The sequence below is a fragment of the Rhinopithecus roxellana genome, chromosome 3, assembly GCF_007565055.1.
Source record: "Rhinopithecus roxellana isolate Shanxi Qingling chromosome 3, ASM756505v1, whole genome shotgun sequence".
In the NCBI taxonomy this organism is placed as follows: Eukaryota; Metazoa; Chordata; class Mammalia; order Primates; family Cercopithecidae; genus Rhinopithecus; species Rhinopithecus roxellana.
Window position 1 is genome coordinate 175,055,217 of NC_044551.1, and position 25,611 is coordinate 175,080,827.

A 25,611-nucleotide genomic window follows, 5' to 3' on the forward strand; every position below is an offset into this window, starting at 1 on the left:
TTCCTAGCTTTGCACAACTCTCCCTCCCTACTTATATAAGTACATTTTCACTAGCCAACTTCCTCAAAGGATTTGGGAGATGAGAAGGGAGGTATATGGAAGCAAAGCCAACAACTCTAAACTGAGTATTGGACCACATTTGTGATTCCTCCCCAGGCCTGCTGCATCTCCCCCAGTTGCAGAGTCAAAGGTGGCTTAGATGGACTGTGTTCTCCCATAATCTCCATCATCTCATACCAACCTCCCCTATCCCCAGTACACATAAAACAAAAGCAGGGGCTTGAGAGGCACATGCAGCTTTGGGACGTGTCTTCTGTCCCCACGCCCCACAAGACTGCTGCACTGAGTCCTCCTCCTCTGTCAATTCTGGAGCCCCTGCTACTCAACTCCCCTTTGATTTCACATGTTCAAATACAAATGCTTCTTCTCTAAGTGCCAGTAAGACTTTAGAGATCATCTGGCACTTCTCCACTTTCTATTTGGTGCTTGAACTCTCCATTGTGCCACAGAAAATTATTTGGTCTTTGGTACAGAGATGCTTTAGGGGTGACAGGAGTATCTTTTGTTCTAATGGGACAACTCTTGGTGGGTCTGTAAATAGCTTCAGGATGGGAACTGCTTGCCAGAAGGACCAAGCCTTGATTCGAGGGTTAGAACCTTCACCTCTACCCTGCAACCTCTGCAGAGAGAAGATGGGCTGGAGGTTGAGTTTAATCACCAATGGTCAGTGGTTTAACAATCATGCCTATGTAGTGAAATCTTCTTAAAATCCCCTAAATAATAGGGTTTGGGGGACTTCTGGGTTGGTGAACACATCAAGGTGCTGGGAGAGGGCCCAGAAACTGCACCTCCACGCTGCATCCCTCACACTTTGCCCTGTGCGTCTCTTCCATCTGGCTGTTTTTGAGTTATATCTTTTGCAGTAAACATGTAAGAGTAAGTAAAGTATTAATAGTAAGTAAAGTGCTTTCTTGAGTTCTGTGGATCGCTCTAGTAAATTATTATATCCGCCCTGGAGATGCGGGGGAGGTTGTAGGAATGCCCAGTCAGTCAGGTAGTGTGTGGATAGCCAGGACACGCTATGGGTGACTGGCATTTGAATGGGGCAGTCTTGTGGGACTGAGTTCTTAACCTGTGGGGTCTGAGCTAACTCTGGGTAGTTAGTGTCAAGAATTGAATTAAATTGTAGGATACCCAGTTGGTGCCAGAACTAGTTGGTATCAGTAGGGGAAAAAAAAAACCCTCTTATGTGGTGTCAGAAGTATTGTCAGGGAGAACACAGTCACACTCTTTCTACAATAGTTCTTTTTAATGACAACCTGCATCAACACCTCTTTGGATGAATAACTCACTATAGCACGATGCAGTCACTTCCATTTGGGCATATATTTAGCTGACCACTTCCTGTGCAAGAATCTGTCATTCCTAATGGTAATAAGGACTAGCATTTGCTGAGCACCTACCTGAATGCCAGGATCTTTCCAGGCACAGCTCATTGAACAGTAACAACATCCTTTGAGGTTATTATTAGTATCTTCATTTCACCAATGAGCCAATGGAGGCACAAGGAAAAGATTTAACTTGCCCCAAGTCAGAAGTTAGCAAATAGCAGAGCTGGGTTTCAAATCTAGGCAGTATTGCCCCAGAATACGGCTCTAACCACAGGGAATCTTGTTCTTTAGTTTTTACCCCATAACAAAAGTGGAAAATGCCAAGCAGGTCAAGGTCAACTCTTGAGAGCTTGTTAGATGCCTCCATATACCTTTCCATTACAGAGCCCAGGCTCTCAGTTGACTCCCTGGGACCACTCCTCTGAAGTGTCAATCGATGTGGAGGTGATGGCCAAGCAGAAGGATCTGAAAAAGTCCCACAAATGTTCTGCTGTGGGCACTGCCAAGACAGACAGGACCACGAGGCCAGCTACCACCTGCCTGAACCCACGCTTTCCAGTCCATAGCTCATCACATGCCCAACTGGAACCCAGGCACACTGTGGTTGCAGCAATCCTTGAACTGGTCACTATGCAAAAGCAGAACAAAAGGGAGTCTGGTCCACCGGCACAGCTCCTTCTCAGTGACTGCACCCTCCTCTCATTCATCTCTACTTTTTTCCATAAGTGTTCCCAAACTATGGGTTTAATCATGTGCTCTAGAATTCGTAAAGGAGTTGACAGCATGCTTGCTTACATATTGCCTTAGAGTCCTCTTTTACTATCATTAATTAAACTTAGGCCATGTCACACCTTCTTGGCATCTAACTAAATTTTCTGTGGCTCCACTAGTCACGATCCCTCATTCCCCTCTGTTGTTTCTTTCCAACCCTTCCAAATTGAAATCCCCTCAGCCACAAGCCAGAATCCCACTGGTTTGAAGCAGTCTAAGCTGCCGGAGGAGCTCCTGACCTCACGGGAGCCTCTCAGGCATGCTTGGCCATGGTACTCAGGTCTCAGGTCTCCCTCCTTGAGGGGCAGGTGGCAACAAAAACAACACCCGAAAGAGAAGTGGATATTGTTAGCTCTTCCATCAGATCACTCGCCCCAAGCAGCCTCAGCCACCATTTATTTTCACTCTCTCAGGACTTGTTTGAAAGGCCTTTTTCTCATGCTTACAATTTTGGTGGGTAAGATACAGCTGAGTGTGGCATTATCCTTATGGCCCTAAATGATGTTTTTGTATTTGTCTTTGAGAGGGAGCCTGCAGGGAGAAAAGCTCAGGAAAACAAGAGTTTGAATCTGTCTTGTTTATGACTTTGGGCAGTTTATTTAATCTTCCTGAATCTGTTTCCTCAATTGGAAAATGAGCCTCACAGTGTTTGTTTTACAGGGTGCATTGAATCATCAATCATGAATGTGGAGTACTCAGCACAGTGCATAAAAGATGCTTCACGAATATCTGTTCTCTCTTCAAGCAAGTGTGTCTGCTTCCACCGATAATTCAGATTCTTTTCGTTTGGGCTCAGAGAACTCCCTCCTGCCTTCTTTTTCTCACTAGCAACTTCCCGCCTCTCTTGCTTGTGGACCTGATTGATGACTGCCTTGCCTCCCTCCCTCTCTCACCTCTTGCTTCATTTCTAGGGGTACCCTGACTTAAAAATTTTGCCCAAAAACAGACTGCCTATCTTTGCTTTGAACTTTCCTGACTCTACTTGTAGAAACTTATTTCCTGGGGAAAAACGGTCCTACCCACAGAGGCCGTATTTCTGCCTCACTGAACCATTCCAAGGGTTGAAGGATCAGCTTCCTTGAGAGTCCACTTCATGGTAGAATCATGACCTGTGATAATAATAGTCCTGGCCAGAATAATCCTCCTAGTGCGAGGTAGGCAAACCTCTTGGCCCAGAAATCAGGCTTAATTGGAAATTAAATTGCTTTCCCATGCCAACTGCAAGATGCCTATATCCACAGCTAATTTATCAAGGTGATGCCTTATCTCAAGGAAGCCCATGAGGACAGAGTGGCTGCATCAGCAAAATTGCAAACTTGGTCCTGATGAGAAGAGTTTTCTTTAAAGTACAGCTTGAACCCTTTGAGTTTCTCATTTGGGGTTCGGTGCATTTAATGGCTTCTTCCCCCTTGCCAGGCTCTGTGCCAGGGCCTGGAGGCATGGATACCAGCGGGACAGGCACTGCATTGGAGCAGCTTTCAGGGCTAGTGGCAGAAAAAAAAAACCATGCAAGCAAAGATTTCAAAGCTGTAGCGCTTTACTTAGTTGTCCAGGGATGAGCACCTTATGGGGGTAGAGAATATCACGAATAGAGTCACGGGTAAGAAATTGATTTCCATATTTAGGATTGATACTAACAGTTCATGATCAAGGGTGTGTGGCACTCTTAACCAAGCCCTTTACACACATATATTCCATTCTCTGGGCAATGGTAGGAAACAAATACACTAAGATTTTGATTATCCCTGTTTTACTGATGAAGAATCTGAGTCTTAGAAAGTAAGTACCATGGCCGGGCGCGGTGGCTCAAGCCTGTAATCCCAGCACTTTGGGAAGCCGAGACGGGCGGATCACGAGGTCAGGAGATCGAGACCATCCTGGCTAACACGGTGAAACCCCGTCTCTACTAAAAAACACAAAAAACTAGCCGGGCAAGGTGGCAGGCGCCTGTAGTCCCAGCTACTCGGGAGGCTGAGGCAGGAGAATGACGTGAACCCGGGAGGCGGAGCTTGCAGTGAGCTGAGATCGCGCCACTGCACTCCAGCCCGAGTGATAGAGCGAGACTGCGTCTCAAGAAAAAAAAAGAAAGTACCTTGCCTAATGTTACTACTTCCCAACTAATAGGCAGTGGGACTGGAACTTGAAATAAGGTAATTTCATGCAGAATTTATGCCTTTAAATACTATACTACACTGCTCCTTTACTTCCCAAGCTTTTTATTTTGAAAATATCCAATTACAATGCAAATTGTGAGCATGCCTACCCTTCACTTAGGTTCACCAATGATGATCAGCATTTTTTCCTATTTGGATTTTCTCTGTCTCTATTTCTCTCTCTGTGCATGTGCATGTGTGTTTCTGAATCATTTGAGGGTTAGGCTGAGGAACATAGAACAGAAGGCTGGTTTGGAAAACATGTGGGGACCAGTTTGGCTGGAGGAGAATGTGTGTGTGGGTTTGGTCGCGGGGAGACAGGAATAGGGAGTGGGCTGAGGTCTGAGACTGTGGGGTTAGGGCTGGGAGCGCCAAATCTGGTAGTTTCGGGTGTACTGCCACATGGCATGATATGCCAGTGAAAGCAGAACTTTCATTTGTTCCCATATTGAAAACTATACAATTGAAGATGTGTATTTAGTGAATGATATGTTTATGGTTTCTGATTAAATATGGATGCTTATTGAAGACAATTCAGACAATGCAGAGAAGCATCAAGAAGAAATTTAGGCCGGGGGCGGCGGCTCACGTCTGTAATCCCAGCACTTTGGGAGGTTGAGGTGGACGGATCACGTCAGGAGATGGAGACCGTCCTGGCCAACATGGTGAAACCCCATCTCTACTAAAAATACAAAAATTAGCTGGGTGTGGTGGCGTGTACCTGTAATCCCAGCTACTCGGGAGGCAAGAACCCAGGAAGCAGAGGTTGCAGTGAGCCGAGATTGCACCACTGCACTCCAGCCTGCTGACAGAGCGAGACTCTGCCTCAAAAAAGCAAAAAACAAACAAATAAAAAAGAACTTTAAAAGCTGACCTTTAATCCAAGCTAAAACCCACACTAATGTTTCAGCTTATTTCTTCTCTATTTTACTTTTCCATACACAACTATTCCCACAGACTGGAACTTCATTGAGCACACAGTTTTTTTCTCCTGGCTTCCTACTTGATATGATATCAATAGCATTTCTGTAGGTTATTAATTCGTTCTTAAAATAATTTTCAACAGTTTAGTATTATTCCATCAGATAGATGAACCAAAATGTATTTAATGCACAATTTTTCTCCATTGGCACTTAGATTGCCTCCAGTTTTTCACTATTATAAGTAATGCGATAATACCATAATGAGTACTTCTAAATAAAAGTCTGTATGCACATCTGTGATGATTCACTTAGAATAGATTTCTAGAAGTAGGGCTTCTGGGTCAATGGGTTGGATGGGCCATCTCTTTGGAATGTTGTGGAGGAGCAGAAAGGGAAGAAATGTAGTCTGCAGGCTGCTGCAGCAAAGCAGTTGAGAGGTTAGAAAGTTTCAGACTTCAGGAACGGTTCTGTGAGTGGAAAGGGAGTGACAGATGGAAAGAACAAAGTTCAAGACCGGGACATGTATAGAGAAAGGGTAAAATCAGGAGAGAGAGGTCTGCTTTGGTTTTATAAGGGTTGAGTAGGGGCTAGAGAAAGACATTCAACTAGAAGGGTCTAGTGGTCCTTCCTCCCATCCTCCATCCATCCATCCGTTTGTTAGGCCCCTAAGCTATGCCAGGTCTTGTGTTGGGTGCTGCACATTCTTCTTCTTCTTTTTTTTTTTTTTTTTTTTTTTTGAGACGGAGTTTCACTCTTGTTGCCCAGACCAGAGTGCAATAGCTCACTGCAACCTCCACCTTCCAGTTCAAGCGATTCTCCTGCCTCAGCCTCCCAAGTAGCTGGGATTACAGGCATGTGACACCATGCCCAGCTAATTTTGTGTATTTAGTAGAGACAGGGTTTCGCTGTGGTCAGAATGGTCTCGAGCTCCTGACCTCAAGTGATCCACCCGTCTCAGGCTCCCAAAGTGTTGGGATTACAGGTGTGAGCCACCGTGCCGGCCTGCACATTGTCAAATAGGTAAAATGTAGCCCCTGCCCTCCCAACAAGTTCACAATCCAGTCAAGGAGTCACCTGTAGGCCTGGAGCTTAAGAAAATAGCCAAGGCAAGAGAGAGAGACTTGGGAGTCTCCCCTAGAGGTGAGGCCATGAAGGGAAGAGTGCAGATATGAAGGGAAGAGGCAAAGGGTCTTGCTTGGTCTATGAGTCACCGACTGTGTGGCAATGAAGAGCCATCTGTTGGGCGGCCACCACTTCTGGGAGGGGCCAGATTACCCTCCATCCCTGTGCCCCCAGCTACCAGCCAGAGGAGGCTCCATTTTGAGGGTAACTTATTCAAGGGCGTTCCTTGCTCTGGCCTCAGTTTCCCCATCCTTGTGCTGAGGACATTTGGAGGAGTCTCATGCTGGTCACTGTGTCATGTAGCCTTGACTTCCAGTCACATACTGGCCATCTTCAGGCTCTCAGAAGCTCCCTTGGCCAGACTGAACTTCCCAGATATAATGGGAATTATATCTACTGTCTTTTTACCTCGTGCTTGCTGTCTTTTTACCTCATGGTGCCCTGTAAGACAGGCCAGCAGGCACAGCAAATGCTCAAAGTCAGTGCCAGAGCCTGCTTCTCCATGGGGCTTTGTGGTTCCAGCCAGCTTCTGCCTTCCAGGGTGGTGTCTTCAGGGGGCTCTGACCCAGGGTGCAGTGACTGCCACAACATTCAGGTCTGAGGCCTCCTCCACCTCCTTCTGTTGAGCCCTTGGTGGACTATACAAAGACAAGGTTTTACTGCCCCTTCTTATTTTTCATCAGTAGGAGAGTGTGGGCTGGGAGTGGGGCAGGAGTGCACAGGAGACTTTAAAGTTTCTGGACATGAGGAGCTTGCTCAATGAATGGAGTGTGAGCTCTCCTGTCTCATCTCCCTAGAATAAGACTCTTTGTCACTGATACTTGCATCCCAGGGAGGGAAAGGAAAGGCAAAGTGTATGTTGAAAACATCTCTCACTCTTTTCTGGCCCACATGGGTGATTTCTGTCACCCAGTCATTTCCCAAGACATGGGAGGTCCCTGGTTTGACTAGGATGCAATGAGGGAGATTTAAGCTCAGCCCTAACAAACAGCAAAGCCAAATAAAAGCAAAACCACTTCATCATTTGTTGAATCCCTAATTTGACACAAGCACTGCACTAAACACTTTCAAGTACATTACTTTAATAAACCTGTGGTATTGGCATTATTGCACACATTTTACAGAAAAGAAAGCTACACTCAAGGGAGTGACTCCCTTGGACTTTCCAAGGTCATACAATTTGGTGGTAATGGATTTGGCATCCAGTGAACTCGAAAAGTCATGTTTCCAGAAAGTCCTGGATCCTCAAGGGCTGGAGGGGAATACAGCCATGGAAGCCAGCTGCGTCCGCAGCTCCCAGACGCCTTCGCTGGTGACTGCTCACTTCATGCCCTCCTGGAAGAGCCCCTTGGCTGAATGGAGCAGAGCACACTGGAAACCATCACCATCCTTTCCCAGCGACAGGTTCCCCTCTCTCCATGACAAGAACAAATAAAAGTGAATCAAATGGCCCACCAGCTGCAGTAACTGAGGACCACCGTTCTTAGGATGGTAACCTGAGAAGCTAGATGACTATCTTAATTAACCCCTCATGTCCTGGATGCAGGAACATGGGTGGCCTTGCTAAGGAGGAAGTGTAGATGGACAGACAGACGTGGGAATGGTGGATACAAAACTGGAGCCTTTAAAGGGGGTGCAGCGCCGAACCTGTAGGGAATGGAAAGACGGGGAGGCCCTGGTTCAAGGGCCAGCTCTGCCTCTGGCTTGCTGGGTGGCCTTCCCTGGGCCTCGGGTTCCTCATCTGCCAGCTCGACCTCTCAACTCCTAGTGAGGGCCTACCATGTACTAGGCCCTGCACCAGGTGCTGGGGAAGTAGTCAAGGCCAGGCAAAATTCCCTGCCCTCACAGGGCTGGACTCTTAGTGGATAAGCTGGATCAGAAACAAATGAATAACAGGGAGATGTTGGCCAAAGGGTGCAGAGTTTCAGCTGTGGAGAATGAGCAAGCTCTAGAGTAATCCACAGCAAGGAGACTGTAGTCCATAAGACTGCACTGTATACTTGAAATTTGCTAAGAGAGTAATTCTCACCACACACAGAAAGGTAACTATTAGAAGAGATGGATGTGTTCATTAGCTTGACTGTGATAATCAGGCCATTATCTATGTGTGTATCAAGACATCACACTTTGTACCTTAAACACAGACAATTTCCATTAAAACATTTAAAAACACCAAGCAAATACATGGGTAATATTGTTGTGGGAGCAGTAAGCGCTGTGCAGAAAAACAAGGCAGCATTAGGCAATGTGTCGGGAGAGATGAGGAGGGAGCAGCCATTGCAGACAGGAGAGGATTTGAATGAATTGAGGGAGACAATCCAGGGAGATTTGGTAGAAAAAGTCCAGAGCCCAGACTGAGGGAACAGGGACGGTGAGGACCCTGATGCTGAAGGAGCTCCATATCCTAGCAAGAGTAAGGCAGCCTGTGTTTGGGGTGCATCACCTGGGGTGGGGCCATGGGGAGAGGGAGACAAGCAGAAAAGGACAGAAATGCAGAGGACAGATCATGCAAAGCCAACAGGCCACCGAGAGAAGTCTGCATTTAACTCTAAATGTGTCAAGAAACCACCGGCGACAGTTTCCAGCAAGGGGATTATAATTGTATGTGATTCATTTTTCATTTTAAAAATATGGAAATGGTCCATCAATGGAAAAAAAAAAGCAAAATGTAGTATCCATACAATGGAATATCGTTCAAACTCAAAAAGGAAGGGAGTTCTGACACAGGCTGTAACAGGAATGAAACTTAAAGACGTAACACTAAGTGAGGGCCGGGTACGGTGGCCTGTAATCCCAGCACTTTGGGAGGCCAAGGCGGGCCAATCCCAAGTTTGAGACCAGCTTGGGCAACATGGTGAAACCTCGTCTCTACAAAAAATAAAAAAATTAGTCAGGTGTGGTGGTGGCACACGCCTGTAGTCTCAGCTACTCCGGAGGCTGAGGTGGGAGGATCGCTTGAGCCCAGGAGGTAGAAGCTGCAATGAGCTGTGATGACGCCACTGCACTCCAACTTGGGTGACAGAGTGAGACCCTGTCTCAAAAAAAAAAAAAAAAAAAGATATTACAGTAAGTGAAATAAGCCACCACAAATATTGTTCGTGACTCACTTATATGAGCAACCTAGAACAGTCAAGTTAATAGAGACAGAAAGTACAGTGGGGGCTGCCAGAGGCTGAGGGTAGGCAGAAATACGGAAGTGTTTAATGGGTGCAGTGCAGAGTTTCAGTTTTGCAAGAAGAAAAATGTTTTGGAGATGGCTGGTGGTGATGGTTGCACAACATGTGAATGTACTTAATGCCACAACTGTGCACTTAAAAATGGTTAAAACAGTAAATTTAATATTAGATACATTTATCACAATTAAAAACATGGGAAAGGATGCTACGCAAAGAATGGTCTGTGTGGCTATATTCGTCTACTTGGGCTGACACAATGGAATGCCACAGACTGGGTGGTTAAATAACGAAAATCTGTTGTCCCACAGTTCTGGACACTGGAAGTTCAAGACTAAGATTCGGGCAGGGGTGGTGTCTGGTGAAGTTTCGCCTCCTGGCTTGTGGTTGGCCGTGTTGTCCTCACATGGCCTTTCCTCTGTGTGCGTGTAATGCTGGTGTCTCTTCCCCTTCTTACAAGGACACAGTCCTGTTGGATTAGGATCCCAACCTTATGACCTCATTTAACCTTAATCACCTGTGCCAAGGCCCTATCATCAAACACAGCCACCTTGGAGGTTAGGGCTTTGACATATACATTTTAAGGGGACACAATTCAGTCCATGACAGCAGTGACGGTGCTGACAGGTTTAACCAGGCATGTTCAAAGGAACATTAGTATTTGCACGTGACCTTTTAAACCGCAGTTCTGTATTTGTGATGTCATCAAGTTATTCAGCCTCTCAAAGCCCCTGGTTTGGAATAAAAACAACTCACAGAGAAAGGGCTGGAATGAATACAGGAATCCTTGTAAAGCCCACAGAAAATAAGTAGCACTCAATAGAGGATGGCGATGGCCATTCCCCTCATGTTTCCTGTTGAGTTTGAAATGAAAGCCACCGTTTCTGAAATTGTGAGGCCTGGGCAGAGTTAATCAGCACAGGGATGTCGCGGATCATTCTGCAATCCAATATGCTTCATGGCTTAGAGACATCCTGGGCTCTGGGTGACAGCCGGCTCCAAGCTGATGTCTGCAGATACTGAGCAGCAAGCCTGGGCTTGGCCCAACCTGCCAAGCACAGATGGTTTGAAAAATGTCATCCAAACTGGCCCAGGGTTAATCAAAAGATTACAGAAAGAAAATTAGGATAGGTTAACCCCGGCCTCTCAGATACAAGCCCCAGAATCTCACCCCCGCTACCTGATTCCTACCCAATTCTCTGCCTCAGCTTCCAACTGACCTCATTCCAGCAATAAATGAAAATTGGCCAGGCTAGAAATACAACTGGAAATCTTGCCGGGTGGTGTTTCCTTTTCTGTCCCCTCCCTGTAGCCTTGGCTGTCGGGCCTGCTCCCCGTATGTTTTGCTGTTTGACTGTGAAAGGTGACCTGTGGGTAATGGTTTAGGGGACGGATTGGCGGGGCTTGGGTCTCAGCCGGTATTCTCCTCAATTGCACTTCTTTAGTCAGAATGGAGGCCCTGAAATCTTGATTTCTAAAACAAGGGTGTGTGTTGCCTCTTGGCCAAACTGGGAAGGAATCTGTTTTGTCTTCGTTGCCTTCTTACCCTGGATCTGATTTTCAGAAATGGGAAAAGTGTAATGGGGATGGACTGGGGAGGGCTTGGGGCCAGACTGCCTAGTCTTCCAGTTGTGGCTACACTTCATGCTGGCTGTGTGACTCCAAGCCAGGCCCGTCCCCTCTCTGAAACTCGCTCTTTGTATCTGCAAGTGGGGTTAATTAAAGCACTCGACCTCCTAGGGTTCTCATGTGCACTAAATAAAACGGTGGGCACGGAGTGCTTAGGCAATGCTGGGCACATGGCAGGTGCCACCAGCAGTGCTGCAATTTTGTTTAATCTCTAAATTCCAAAACTGAGAGGCCTTTGAAATCAGCAGCTCCTTCATTTTAGAGATGAAGAAACTGAGGCCCAGAGAAAAAAGCCATTTGCTTAGTGAAATGGGCTGAATGTTTGTGCCTCCTCTCCCCCAAATTTACATGTTGAAATCCCACTCCTGAGGTGATGGTATTTGAAGGTAGGGCCTTCGGGAGGTGATGAGGTCATAAAGGCAGAGCCTCTTGAGTGGGGTGTGTCTATAAGAAGAGGCCAGAGAGCTACCTTACTCTCTTTCCTCCGTGTGAGAATACAACAGGAGATGCTGTCTGTAAGCCAGGAAGAGTCCCCACCAGAACTCCACAGTGCTAGTATCCTGATCTCAGACTTCCAGCTTCCAGAACTGTGAGAAATACATTTCTGTTGTTGATAAGCCACCATGTCTTTGTATGGGATGTTAGGCCATCAGGTTGATAAGCAGCCTGATGGCCTAAGACAGCAATCAAAGGTGAGGATTTGGACTCAAACCCTCCATTTTGGTCTGGCTCAAAGCTGTTGTTCTTAGCACCTCTAAGAACACAAAATGGAATCTCAGTGGCTTCAGCCAGAGGGGACCAAGGTTAGCTTTGTATTCATGGTCCTCCTACCCTCATCCTAACAGAGAAGCAAGGCTTTCTTCTGCCCCTAGACTGGAGACCTGTGAGCAGTACAGAGAGGGTGGTCAGTGGTGATAGTAAATGACCTCCCATGAGTCTTCTTCAGGAGTCCTGGCTTCTCTTTCCTCCAGCTGGCCCAGGAGGCCTATGCAATTTCCTTATTTCCACATCCTGTCCCCCAAAGCTCCTCCCCCTGACTGCCTGCCTTTAAGCGGGGTCCCCCATCCTGCACTTCTGGGTGGGGTGCAGGTGGATAAAGGGGAAGAACCCCCACCTCACCAGAGCACCTGGCCAACTGTGATGCATGGGCAGTGTGGACCTGCACCTGGGGCAGTCCCCCAGCAAAGCACGAGAGTGGAATGGGGGCAGGAACAGGCCTTTGGTCTTGTTTGCACTGACCCTTGTATCATCCAGGTGGCTCTGGCTGGTCACTGCTGTCAAACTCCAGCACAGGAATTCAGAACAGGGAGATAGGGAGTGGCAGTCTGAAGAGAAAGCCTGACTAAGACCAGACCTCAAAAAGGGAACTCCAGGCACATGGCCTGATGTTGCTCAGCAGGGAAAGCATTTAGTCATCATTTATTCAACCTTCCTCAGCTGCAGGTGCTTGAGGCACTCACTCTACGTGATTCCCATGTGGTGAACGCTTTTGCAGGGCTCCCGTTCTCATGGGAATGGATGGCCAATAAATCCATAAACAACTAAATAAAAAGGATCGTTTCAGTTGTTGGCACATTTTAAATTACAGAACTTGTCATCAAGAGTGACTGGGGGCAGGGGGGATAATTTTGGAACAGCAGCACATCTGGATAGGAGCCGGGAAGTGGACTTGACCCACAGAGACTCAGCTTCGTTTCTCTTGGCTACAAGTCCAAAGTAATATCACAGGAGAAGAGAAGGGTGGGGAACTTGACTTCTACTGAGCAGCCTTTAGGAGCCAGGTCCTGTGCCTGTCACACGTCCCATCTCATTCCATCTCCAGTAGCCACATGCGATGGAAATTACTGGCCCATTTATGGAAGGACACAGACTCAAGATGGGGAATAGCTTGTCCAAGGCTGTCCTGCTGGCGCATGGCAGGGTTGGAGGCCAGGTCCGTCTGGGTCCAGAGCTTTCCCACCCTGCATCCTCTTCCCTCCACAGTGACTTCACATCGCCACTTCCACCCTTGGGAAGCAGTGGCTTTCAGAGATTTGGGACCTGGATCTGGTGAGAGAGGTGGCCCAGGGGAGATTCTATAACCCTAAGAAGACTGGGGAAGATGGGGGTCCCTGTGGCATGGCAAAGGAGGCCCAGGCCTGAGAAGGCTGATGAAGACCTGACTAGATGCACTCCTCCCAGGGCTATGGTGTTGCAGCCTGTACTCTCCTGCCTGCCAGAGGGCCCCATTTCCAGCTACTTTTAATTTGGAGCAAACTAGCCGCTCCCCTGTGGTCCTGAAGTTAATAGGATGTCTGTGCAGCAGTGGCAGGATAAATGGCCCTGAACACATTTTTCCTGCATGGTATCAGGGTTATCTAGGAGAAAGACATGGAGGCTCCAGAGGGGCAGGTGATCCCACCTTCTTCTCTGCCCTCTGCTGTGGGACTATGGAGACCCCAGTGAACTGAGCACCTGGACAGCCCAAATGGGTCAGGGAGTGCTGGGCCTGCTGCAGAGGGGCAAGGGTGGTGGGGTAAGTAGGCTGGGATGAAGGCTACTGGACATCAGGAGGGCCAGGGTGAACACATGCCCCTCCTGGCAGGCTCTAGCTTGGGGCTGGAGAGGTAGGCGGGGACCCAGAAGGCCTGGATAATCAAGCTTTCTTCCTGTGACAAGGCACCGGCACTCAGAGGTTCCAGGGCTATAGAGAGTGAGTGGGGCTGTGGTAACATGACCAGAGTGCTCGCTCAGCCCTCACTGCCAGGACAGTGAGCGAACCAGGACTCCAATGAGGGGACTCTCTTTCCCCAGGAAGAGGCAGCATTGAAGCTTAGCTTTTCACGGGATAGGTGGCATTCTCCTTTTGGTAGAGGACATGATATCTCCCAGGTCTCAAAGTCCTCAGTGTGAAGGCCTCTGCTTTCCCAGACAATTCCAGTAAACAACTGCAACACCTCAATTCCAGCCTCTGCCTAGTGTCCAAAGCTCTGTGTATTTTCCCACACCCAACACCACTTCTCACATTTGCCCTATAAGAAGGAAGAGCCGTGGGGGAGTGGCCCCGTGGCCCAGTGGAGGAGTAGGCAGAGACTACCCAGTGTCTGGCAGGTGCCTTGGGCCCGCACACCTGCCTCAGAGATGATAAGGATACTGAGAGAGCATGGGTATGGCTGTCCTGCTGACCTTGGCCTCTGCAGTGCTCCCTTTCCCCATAACCCAGGTGATGACACTTTAATGGAATTTGTCACAACCTTTTGCATGACAGGTGGCTGCTCTGATGAGACCCAGCAGGGAAAAACCCACCAACAAAATTAGTGGGTTGCTGGGGGACTCTCTGCTGGTGGCAAGGTGGGAAGTAGTGCAGGCAGGCATGACTTCTCCAGCCCTAGGAGTGCAGAGGAATGTACCTTGTCTTGGCACCAGCAGGACCTAGGTTCTAATCCCAGCTCTGCCACTCACCAGGGGAGCCACCACACTTAGCTAAACCTCAGTTTCCTTATCTGCTGAAATGGTGATTGCAATCCCTACCTCCAGGATCAAGACTAGAATGAAGCAAGGAAGGTGCCTAGGGCACAAAATGTAAGAGGGGGCCCTGCAAGAGCAGAGTTGGGATTTGCCTGTGAGCTGCTAGCCCTTACTCAATATCATCATTACATTAAAAAACAGTCTTGTGCCATTGATGTTATTATTATCTCCAGTTAGAAGTGGGGAGCTTGGCTTGGGGTGGTGTTCAAATGACACAACTTCACACAGCTGGTAAGAGGCAGAGTTGGTACTCCAGCCTGGCCTGCCTGAAGGCAGAGTCATGCCCAGGTCCAAGGTCAGTCTCTTGAGGATCTTGAATAGCAAGAGGAGGAGGCAAGAGGAACAGTGTGTCTCTGATGGGGGAGCTGAGGTTTTGTCTCGAAAAAAGAGCAACAGCCTGGGCTGGGGCGGGAGGGGAGAGTTACAGCTCCAGGGCCTTGTCCTTGAGATAGATCTCATCTTCCCACACCCCTTTCCCCACCCCCGCAGCCTCATGGGTGGCCTGAAGGACACTAGAAGCTCTCCTGGATTGGATTCTTCCCTTCTGCTCACTTTGGCTCTGTCATCTGCGCCTGGGGTAACATTTGTTCCCGGTGTGCAGAAGGAGATGAGTTTAAACCTCCCCAGCCAGAATGGAGCCTGCACAACTTCTGGCTCCTGCCAGAGGCCCCCAGGAAGTCTGTGAGGGGGGTGGGGAGCTGACTGTGCAGAAAGAGGAAGAGGCAGGTTCCCCAGACCCCTGATTTCACGAAGCACCCCAGCCAGGAGCTGAGCTTCTCCTAGGTTAAACAGCAGGCAGGGGCCTGACTCTGGGAATCAGGCTTTTAACTCCTAATAAGGAATCAGGTGAGAGAGATGGCTCTGGGCAGGCCCTTAAGAAAAGAAGTTCAGCAGAGGGGAAGCAGTGGTCTAAAGTCATCCAGTGGTCGGATGTGGTGGCTCATGCCTGTAATCCCAGCACTTCGGGAGGCCAAGGTGGGAGGGTCTCTTGAGTTGGGAGTTTGAGATCAACCTGGGCAACATAGTGAGACCCTGTCTTTACAAACATTCAAAAATTAGCTGGTTGTGGTGGCACAAATATTTGGGAGGCTGAGGTGGGAGGATTGCTTGAGCCCAGGAAGTTGAGGCTGCAGTGAGCCACAATTGCATCACTGCACTCAGCCTGGGGAACAGTGAGACCCTGCCTCAAAATAAATAAATAAATAAAGTCATGCAGTAACTGACAAGGCCATAGGCTCTCACAAAGTGTTCATGAGATGTTGCTCTCAGAATCTGTGCCTGGTGCTGAGAAAACAAGAAGTGAGTGAGAGGGAGTCCCAGCCCGGAGGGGCTCTCAACCATGAGAATATCAGCTAATAACAGTAGTCGGATCCGTCAACACTACTGAGCACCTAATAGGCAGGGAGCTTTATCTACACAATCTCATTCAACCCCATCAGAAGGGTATTATAATTCCATTTTACAGACGAGGAAACTAAATGCCAGGGAGGTGAGAGACCCAGTCCGAGGCTTCTGAGCCAGTGTGCAGCGTTCAGGGATGTCTCAGTCTAGAAACCAACTGTGCTTCTCACTGCATTCGTGGTTTGCAAATTTTTTTAATGCCAAAGAGATTCTTTAAATTTGGGAGAAATCCAGTCAACAAAACAAATAAAAATAGAGCCGGAGGGGTGGGAGTGGGGATGCCAGAGGCCTGCCAACCTAGCCTTTCCTTCTGGGAACAATCTTAATGCCCTTCCCTAGACACTACACAAGCTCAGACAGAGCCTGAATGTTTTATGTGGCTGGAGGCTCACACAGGCTGGAGGCTGGGGCTGAAGCTAAACAGAGTTCAGAGAGCGTTTGCTGAGCACCTGTGGGACTGGTGTTGCATAGTGCTTCCTAGAAAGCTCCTGCACCAGGTGGCTTCTCAGGCTGATGGCTGGTGTCTGTGCCGTGCAGTGCTCTTTCATTCATTTAACACAGTAACACACATACTCCATTCTGGGCATCATACTAGTAGTTCTGGCTCCAGTGGTAAGCAAAAAAAAAAAAAAAAAAAAATGCACACAGTCTTGCCTTCATGGAGCTGAAGTCTAGTGGGGAAGACAGCCTTTAGCAAACATGTTCCTAAAAGGAACACAGATCATAAATTATGACTGGGGTAGGAAGGAAAGTTCAAGGTTGATGAGATATGTGAGCAGGTGGACATGAGCAGTTTATCTCTGCAATAAGCACTGATGAGAAATCTGGGCGAGCTGGCTTCTTAGACCAATGGCAAGAAGGATTGCTGGCATGGCAGAAGGTGGCCAAGGGTTAGGAACAGGCAGGACAGGGAGGGTGGTCCTGGACCCTCCTTGTTCCCCAGGTATTTGTAAGGCTGTTAAGAAACAGTAAATTGCCGTAGGACTAGCAGGTACCTGGTCCAACACATTCTTTGCATTCCTCAGTTCTGCAATGGACAAAGAAAAATCCTTCTCCTGAGAGTTGGATTACTGCAAATCTAGAACTCAGTGCAATGAATAATGAATAAGTGAAATCAAATTAAAACCAGAAATCACTAAGCATTCGACCCTATGTGGATAATGTATCCACATAGGGTCGAATCTAAACCCACCTAGGGGAGGTGTAAACATGAGAAAGCCGTTTTCTGGACTCTCTGCAGGCCTTTCTCAGCTACCCTGCTCCCAGCCTGGCCCTGCTCCCATGTTCCTCACTATTTAACAAATATTTAGCAAACACCTGGATTGGGTAGAACACCAGTCACCCAGCACATGCCTGGCGCAGAGCCGGGGCTGTGTAAACACTTGGTCCTCTCTGCGGAGCTGAAGCAAAGAACACGGATACAATCCTGCCCCAGTGCCTGCCATGGGCTGCCTCTCTGAGCCCTGGCGGCAGGAAAGGCTCTACTGCAGCAGGTCACAGCAAGGCCAGGTCCCCATGGAGTCCCTTCTGTGTCACAAGGATCTTAGTTTCTGGGATTCTGAGCAGAGAGAGGGAGCTGTCCTGACCCGCCAGCTGTTTCCTCTGCAGAGGCCAACACTCTGATGCTCCTCCCTCTTCCAGCTTCGGCCTCCTCCCACCTTCTCAGTCCTGCCTCTCTTCGTCTCAGCTTAGATGTCACTTTTTAGAGGTGCCCCTTAGCCTGCCCCAGACATCTCTTCTCTATGCTTGTTGACCCCCATGGTCCCCCCATCTCAGCACTCCTTCCAGGGAGTATCTGCATGTGAGGCCTGGGTACCCATCTGTAGGTGGGGACAAGCCCTCTTGATGGAGGGCTTGTGTCTTATTCATTCACATGTCTGTTGTCTTGCAGTAAGCATGGCACAGAGTAGGTGCTCAATAAATAAACTCTGAACGAATGAACACAGGCAAGTATGCAGAAGAAAATATCTTCCTGATCATTTATTCAAGTGGCCATCTACCCTCGCTCTGTTTCTGTCCCTGTCTCTGTCTCTCTCTCTCAAATACACATGCACACAGAGTTCTTTGCCCATGCTCTCTCCTTTGCCAGCTTGCTTTTTCAGTCACCCCTCTTGCTGCATAATGGCCTTCTGTGCTCTCATTCCTCTTTTGGTGCTGCTTGGGAAGTACAGACTCACCTGCAGGAGTGAGTCAGGAGCAACTGAGGAGCTCTGACCCTGGTCCTGCCAGGGGAATGGGTTGGGGTCTCTCTCTGCAGACCCATGTTCATCTCAGCCCTGACCCCACCCTCATAACTAGTCATGGCAACACACTCCACAAAGGGATTCCATGGCTAGGTGCCGCTGGATCTTTGCACCAGTGCTAGGAGGTAGACAGGCTGGAGGTAATGGACTCGTTTTACAGATGAAGAAACTGAGGCTCAGAGAGATTGTGACTTGCCCAGGTAGCAGAATCAGAGTTGAGATCCAGGTTTCCTTAGGCCAAAGCTCTTTCTGCTGCACTTACGGGAAACCCCCATGATCCCCCTATCTCGGCACTCAGTGTGACATCCAGGGAGCATCTGTGTGTGGGGTCTGGGTCGCCACTAGACTGCAGGTGGGGACAAGCCCTCCATAAGAGGCTGCGACAGGATGCTGCCTCACACCCATCACCCTCTTAGGTCCTGCTCTCTGTAATGTGGAAAGAAAACCTTCCAGTTGTCTCTGAGGATTGAATGGGGAAACTTTGTGAAATTTCCTAACCCCTTTGCTTTCTCCTTCTCCAGGAGGTAAAGCCACTGAGAGCAACTACAGCTATACCCATTAACCTCCTGTTCACCCCACTTCTGGCCTCCAGTCATTCTGCCAGGCAGCCTGGCCCTCCACAATGGGGGCTCAGCCCACCTGGGTATCTTGGAGGAGCAGTGCCCCATTTCAGAAGGATGGTAGGGAAATAACAGGAAGGTCAGAGCCTCCCAAGTAAGGAGATAAACAGAATCCCATCATTCCCACCACTCACACATGCCACACAACATACACCCGACCAGACCCACTAGGCAGCAGGCACCTGAGCCATGTCATGAGATCTGGCTGCACATAGTCTGTCTCTGCGCTCACTGTTATTTTTCAAAAACCCATCAAAGGTTTGTGGGCTCCTTCCTTGAATATTCTGCCGGCTGCTTCCAGTGCCTCTCCCCCCAGCCCCCAAAAGACTCTTCCTGAAAGACAGCATGAATATTTAAAGACATTTTTTCAGCCAGTGGAACCACATCACGCTGCTGCTCTCCCTTGACATCATCTCCAGAAAGTTGGCCAGATCCCTCCGAGGGCCTCACCTTCCCTGGTGCCGAGTGTAAAATGGGGTTTAAGACACAGGGCCAGGCCCTGAGGAGTTAGCCTTCTTTCTGCCTCCCGGCTGTGGGCCCATCTGGGGCTGCAGCCCTAATTCTGTTCCATAGCCACACTTTCTGGTCTGCCCAGACAGTCACTCCTGCAAACCACCTGCCACCCCAGTTCTTGGAGAAGCAGAAAAGACAGGCATGGACATAGGCATGAAATGTGGAGGGACAGGGATCCAAGAAAGCAGAACGATGAATGAAGCCCCAGAAGCACGAGACCCTGGAACCCTATGAGAGGAAGCTCTTGGCACCTGAGGTGCAGAGCTGATCCAGTTTCTTGAATCCACCAGTGCAAAGCAGATTCCGGTCCATCACCACCTCCCGCTGGCCCCCTCAAGCGTCTCTGTTCTGCAGAATTACTCACAACCCACTGCATCAAATCTCTCTTTTATCAACAAAATACAACCCTCTGTGGATAACTTCTTGAAACTCCAGTCACGCTAAGCCACTTCCAATGCTCTGGAAAGGGTTCTGTCCCTCTGCCCGCCTGTAACCTATCAGCCACACACCACCAACTCCATTTCCAAAGTTCCAGGCAATTACAGCCAGCTGAGTTCCCTGGCTGGGTGCCTGCCTACTCAGAGCCAGGACCCAGGTTGTCAGCAACCTCGAATCCCAGCCACCAATTTCCCCAGCCTTTTCCAAGACCTGGCTGCACCAGAATGGCCACGCTCACCACACCGAGGCAATACGACCAGCCAGGTCGTATCAAGACAGAAAGCAGGGGCAAGGCCAGTTTCCATACCTTTGCTGAGGGTCCCAGTGATGAGCTTAAAGATGGTCTGGGCAAATTTCACGAACCCGAGCTTGCATCTTTTGGAGCAGCCGCTCATGGTGGTGGAGGGGAGCCAGGCTCGGCTGTCAGCACCCAGAAGGGACAGCACCCACCTTGTGCACCCCAGGAACTTGGAGCCTGCCTGGGTGAACCCTGAGTGACGGATGCACCCCCAAAGCTAGGCTCCGGGAACAGCACAGCTGCCTCTGCAGCGAGTCTGGCTTCTGCATCCAGAGAGCCTGCAGGGCAAACTCTCCCTCCCTCTCTCCACCCACTCCTGCTGTCCACTTAAGTCCTCGCCACGGGAGGACCTCAGGATGCCAGGGCCAGGACAGCACTGCCGGGGCACAAGGTACTCCAAGGGAACCGAGGAGGAGAGTAAAGCTGAGCAGAGCAAGGAGGGAGGAGCTGGAGCTCTCCCAGGCTTTGCTGACTGTCTTTCTTACATGGCAGCAGTAATGTAGCAATTAATACTCAAGTCAGAAGGGAGGGGACTGCTACGCAGAAAACACTCAGCCCCACAGTCTCCCACACTCGCTCTCCCACTCTTTCCTTCCTGGTTAATCTGATAGATCAATTCTCTGTGCCTTGATCAGGATCTGGAAGAACTCCCCGCAGCGCAGGAAGTGGCTGTCAGCGCTCAGCAGAAAGTTTGCAGGCAGCCTCAGAGTGGCCTGGTTTGCATCTCAGAGAAGCTGGGCTGAGTGTGGGGCCTCCGGGGAGCCGGCCTGTGAACATCAGACAGACAGACAGAGCCCACGCAGCCTGTCCAGTAACCTTGGCCCCAACAGCAGGTGCTGTCTGCCTTCCTGACTTGGAAAGGACAATGCCCCTGACCACCTCCTGCTCCAGGTATCCCCGACTCAAAGTCAGACTACTGAATTCCAGCCTCCACCCCTGTGGAGCAGTCACGAATCTGCTCTCTCACTGGGATAAGAAAGGAGTGCAATTAGGGCTTTTCTTGATTGAGATAGTATTCCTCAGAAATGTCATAAAGGAATGACCGAGTTTCATATAATTAGAATACAATGCAACACTCTTAACAGTGAAACTGCAAGTCCAGCTATTGCTCCACAAAAAACCTGGCTGCCATTCAGTACCCTAGGCTGCGTGAGTTGGAAGGGACCTTGGTGGCAGGGACATCTCATCCTACCCTCTTCACTGGGTGTGAACCTCCCCCAAAACAATCCTGCTTTGCTTTCTTCAGAAAGTCCTTGTGGTCCCTGGCCATGGGCACATCTGTGAATGTAGTGTGGCTACTTGTGAACAGCAGATATGAAACACCTTCATCTGAATAAGGCTATGCACTGGAAACTCTCTTCTTCTGCCCCAACTGTCTCCCTTTGATCTGCTTCTCCGGGATGTTCAAGAGGAATCAGTTGCTTAAGAGACAGAGAATGGAGACTGCCAGTTTATAAAATGCCAGATAAGCCAGAACTCATGTATCAGGTCTGATTTTTACCCCATGTTCTGGGAATCATTGTGGAAGTGAATCTTCAAGAAAGAAATATCAGCCCTTAGAGTGGTCATCAACAAATTTCAGCTCTGAAAAGAGGCCTGAGAGACAGTCTGCAAACTCAGAGCCTTTTCAAAGCCCCAAAACCCTCAAGCCTTGTCAGCATGGTAGGAGTCAGAGCATATAAAACAGAAGTAGCTCTGGCAGGAAATACCCCATTGTGCTGGATGTCTTAGGGCTTGAAATTGCCGTGTTATTCACTGTCTGCCTGCTCAAGCCTGTAATCCCAGCACTTTGGGAGGCCGAGATGGGCGGATCACGAGGTCAGCAGATCGAGACCATCCTGGCTAACACAGTGAAACCCTGTCTCTAAAAAAAATACAAGAAACTAGCCGGGTGAGGTGGTGGGCGCCTGTAGTCCCAGCTACTCGGGAGGCTGAGGCAGGAGAATGGCGTAAACCCGGGAGGCGGAGCTTGCAGTGAGCTGAGATCCGGCCACTGCACTCCAGCCTGGGCGACAGAGCGAGACTCCGTCTCAAAAAAAAAAAAAAAAAAAAAAAGAGTTGAAAGTCCCAGATAAAAGGCACATGGTGTCCGGGAATGTTAAAGGCACTTAGCCTTTGATTCACTCATTCACTTATCCAGTATTTACTGAGCTCCCAGTGTGTAGGAAAGAGCTGAGCACCCAGGGTGCAGAAAGGGTTGAGCCAGACAATTGAGACAAGGTCAGAGCTCTCATGGACTTACAGAGGAGGGGATTCACCATGAGACACTCAGTCCTTGTTGAGAATCAGTTTATCTAACTAATTTCTTTCACTTTGTAGAATCTTAGTGGAATTGAGGCATGAGGCAGGTAGGTGTTAAGAAGATCATGGAGCACGACCTGGCAGGCAAGGAGTGGGCAAAGAGCAGACAACCTGGGCACCACGGAGGAGAAAGATCAGAGACAGAAAGTTTGGAAGGGAGGGTGTGGGACCCATCTGATCATTTTACCAAAAATAATACTGTCCTCTGAATAGGTGAGTTCACTTTGCAGGACATAGGACTCTCAGCTATGCCCAGTTGCTCCTCTCTTCCATCCCATCAGACAGGGTAAGACTAAAAATTGAGAAGCCAAAGGAAGAAAGGCTGTGACAGTAGTGATATTAGGTGATCCAGAACTCAGTCTTCGGCCTGGAAATCTAGTCAGGAATCCTGCTGGAGGAATGACTGCCACGAGACTGTCAGCAGCCTCTGTTCAGGGATGATAAGAGATGCCCAGGGTGGATCTGCATTTGGGCCCCAGTTCAGGAATCCCAACATTTGACTATATATTGGGAAAGAAACAAAAGCATATGTTGTTTGCTCTGGCAAATCCTATGAACATCCCATAGCTCCTCCAAGCCAGATGTGTAATGGATAAGAGCACAGATCTTTGCACCAGGTATTTACTGACTCACTTGTTTATCCTACACATGCCTATGGAAAGTATACCATTATCATGGACTCTGCTCCAGGTGCTGAGGATACAGTGGTGGATAGAACACACAAAGTCCCTGGGCTTATTGACATTATATTCATGTGGTCCAGGGACAAAAACAGTCAACAAATATGTCTCCGTACAAGAGAGAGTGCTTTAAAGAAAAAGAAAACTAATCAAATGGATAGAGTAATGGGAACTCTGATTTCAGATAGAACCACTGGGGAAGGCTTCTATTAAAATGACATTTGAGCAGAGACCCAAACCAGCCTTACAGCTCTCTGGGGGGAAGAATATTAAGGCTGTGAGAATAACAAGCGCAAAGGCCAAAGACAGCCCTGAGCTCAATCCTAGGGTTGAGCTCAACTCAGCAGCCATTGAACAAACAGGTTAGCCTCACCGAGCCTCAGTTTTTTCTTCTGTAAAATGGGAATAATAATCCCTGACTCATAGGGTCTAGGGAAAGTTTAAATGAAATTAATGTGCTTAATATAGTGGCTGGTATAGTACATGGCAGAGGTTATTATGTCAATGGCAAAGGTTATTGCTGCTGCTCCTACCTCTCCTACTATTGATGCTGATGCCATTCCTGCCCCATCCCCAAAACAGCCCCCTACCATCTATGTGACTAGACAAGAAACATTCTCTATCAGTCTGGAGTCCTGAACACCTACTATGTGCCCAGTCCCAGGCAAATGCTGTGGAGGGCTCCAAAGAACGTGTGAGATGGGATCGTTGTCCTCACATGAAGCCATTATAAAACAACTTTTGTCAAGGGAGGAGTAGAGAATTCCAGAAGAGGAAGAGAAGATTGAGATCACTGAAGCTGTGGTGAGTGGAAAAGAACTCACAGAGGTGGAAACCAAGCAAGCACAGAAAAAGGAAGGTGAAAATAAATAGAGGCTGTGCAGGTGAGACTTTTTAATTGTTGGAAATTACGTTTATCTCTCCCAGCAGTAGGCATTTTGGATTCTCCTCTGATCTCTGCAAGGCATCATGTGTTTGAACTCTCAGCCTTGGACAAATAAGTCAGGCCCAGAGAGGGTCAGCAGTATCCAAAACACCACACAGCAATATCCCCCAACACATGGGCAAGGGACTCAGTGTGCCAAGAACATTCCCAGCAAAGGAAGGCAAGGTCTGCCAGTATGCGGTGCATGATAGGAGAGTACAGGAGAGAATCGTGCTCTGCGCAAGGAATGTGCTATTCTGTAAATAAGGAACAGGGAAGAGGATTTACGTAGCACCTGAGACCCAAGAAATGAGACCATCAGCAGCCATGTGTTAGTCAGCCTCTGGGTCACAGATGTGCGTTATCCAAAGGAACTTGGGAAGTCAGAGTTTTCTCTCCACCTGAAACGTTTATGGGAATCTTCACACCCCAGTTCCAGGCGGAAGTAGGACAGGCAGATGGGGGCTCCAGCTGGTGTCTGGGCCTGGGAAAGTGCTCCGACTTTGAGTGCAAGGCTAAGAGAAGACACTCTGTCCTTCAGAAGGTTGAAAGGCTGTCCTCCTCAATAATGATAATGATAGCTTCATTCACCAAGTTTCTTCCCCATGCAGGCGACTGTTCTAAGTACGTACATACCTTAAATCTTTATTATAGCCCTATGATGTAGCTATTATGATATTATCTATTCTATAGGTGAGGAAACAGAGGCCCAGAGAGGGAAGGTAACTTCTTGATGGTCACACAACTGAAGCTGAATTTGAATCCAAGATCATTTGACATTTGACTCTAAAATTTACAAAACCTTGTTTGATATCTCACCAGGGCTCAGAATTAAAGTGACTCACAGTGTTAGAGAGGTATATTTCGCCTCGATATTGGAAGAAGTTAGTAGCTGTCTATCATAATCGTACACTCTCAGTCTCTGGATGCATCGTGGAGAGAGATTGAAGATATTTGTTCTGGAAAGAATTCCCTCTAAGGCCAGAGTTATAGCGTGGGAGGGGAGGCAGGAAATGACTAGACAAGGGATCAGTCACTGTCCAGCCAGGAGAAAGAGACCACAGCAGCCAGTTTAACAGAGAGAATCTCACATAAAGACTTGTTAAGCTAACAGTGGAGGACTGCAGGAGGCTAAAAGGAACACTGAGGAATCATAGAGGTAGGAACTGCAGGAAGCAGCTACCACTCTTAGAGCTGGGTTGGGGTGAGTAGAGGGCAAAGGAAATCGAGGCTGGAATCCCCTGGACCTAGAACTTCAGCAAAGGGGCCCAGTGAGGCTGAGCCCTAGACTTCTGCAGAGGCAGTGCCTGCTGGCTGATGCTGATGTCCTGAGGTTGTGTAATGAGCTTCATTCTGGGAGTTAAAGAAAGAAAAACACTACAAACTGCAACCAGCTGCTGCAGCTGGAACGTATTTGATGCCGGGGTCAAGAACTATTGCCTTGTAGATGCAGGCAGAAGTGAACTCAAAAAACACTCTCTTCTTCCAGCCTGCATCTCTCTCCCGGCATAGTGACAGAGCTT

General features: G+C 48.6%; 1 protein-coding gene across 2 annotated transcripts in view; it reads right to left on the reverse strand.

Annotated features, from left to right (window-relative positions):
* The window catches only part of KCNIP1 (potassium voltage-gated channel interacting protein 1), a 397,622-nt gene extending 376,957 nt beyond the window's left edge, over positions 1-20,665 (reverse strand). Inside the window, exon 1 of one of the 2 annotated variants that reach the window (XM_010364878.2) lies at positions 20,192-20,665. In XM_010364878.2, the coding sequence (XP_010363180.1) occupies positions 20,192-20,279 (88 nt within the window). In that variant the 5' untranslated portion in view covers positions 20,280-20,665. The remainder of the gene's footprint in view (positions 1-20,191) is intronic. The other variant, XM_010364876.2, reaches the window with a different exon arrangement.
* Between the last annotated feature and the right edge of the window lie 4,946 nt (positions 20,666-25,611).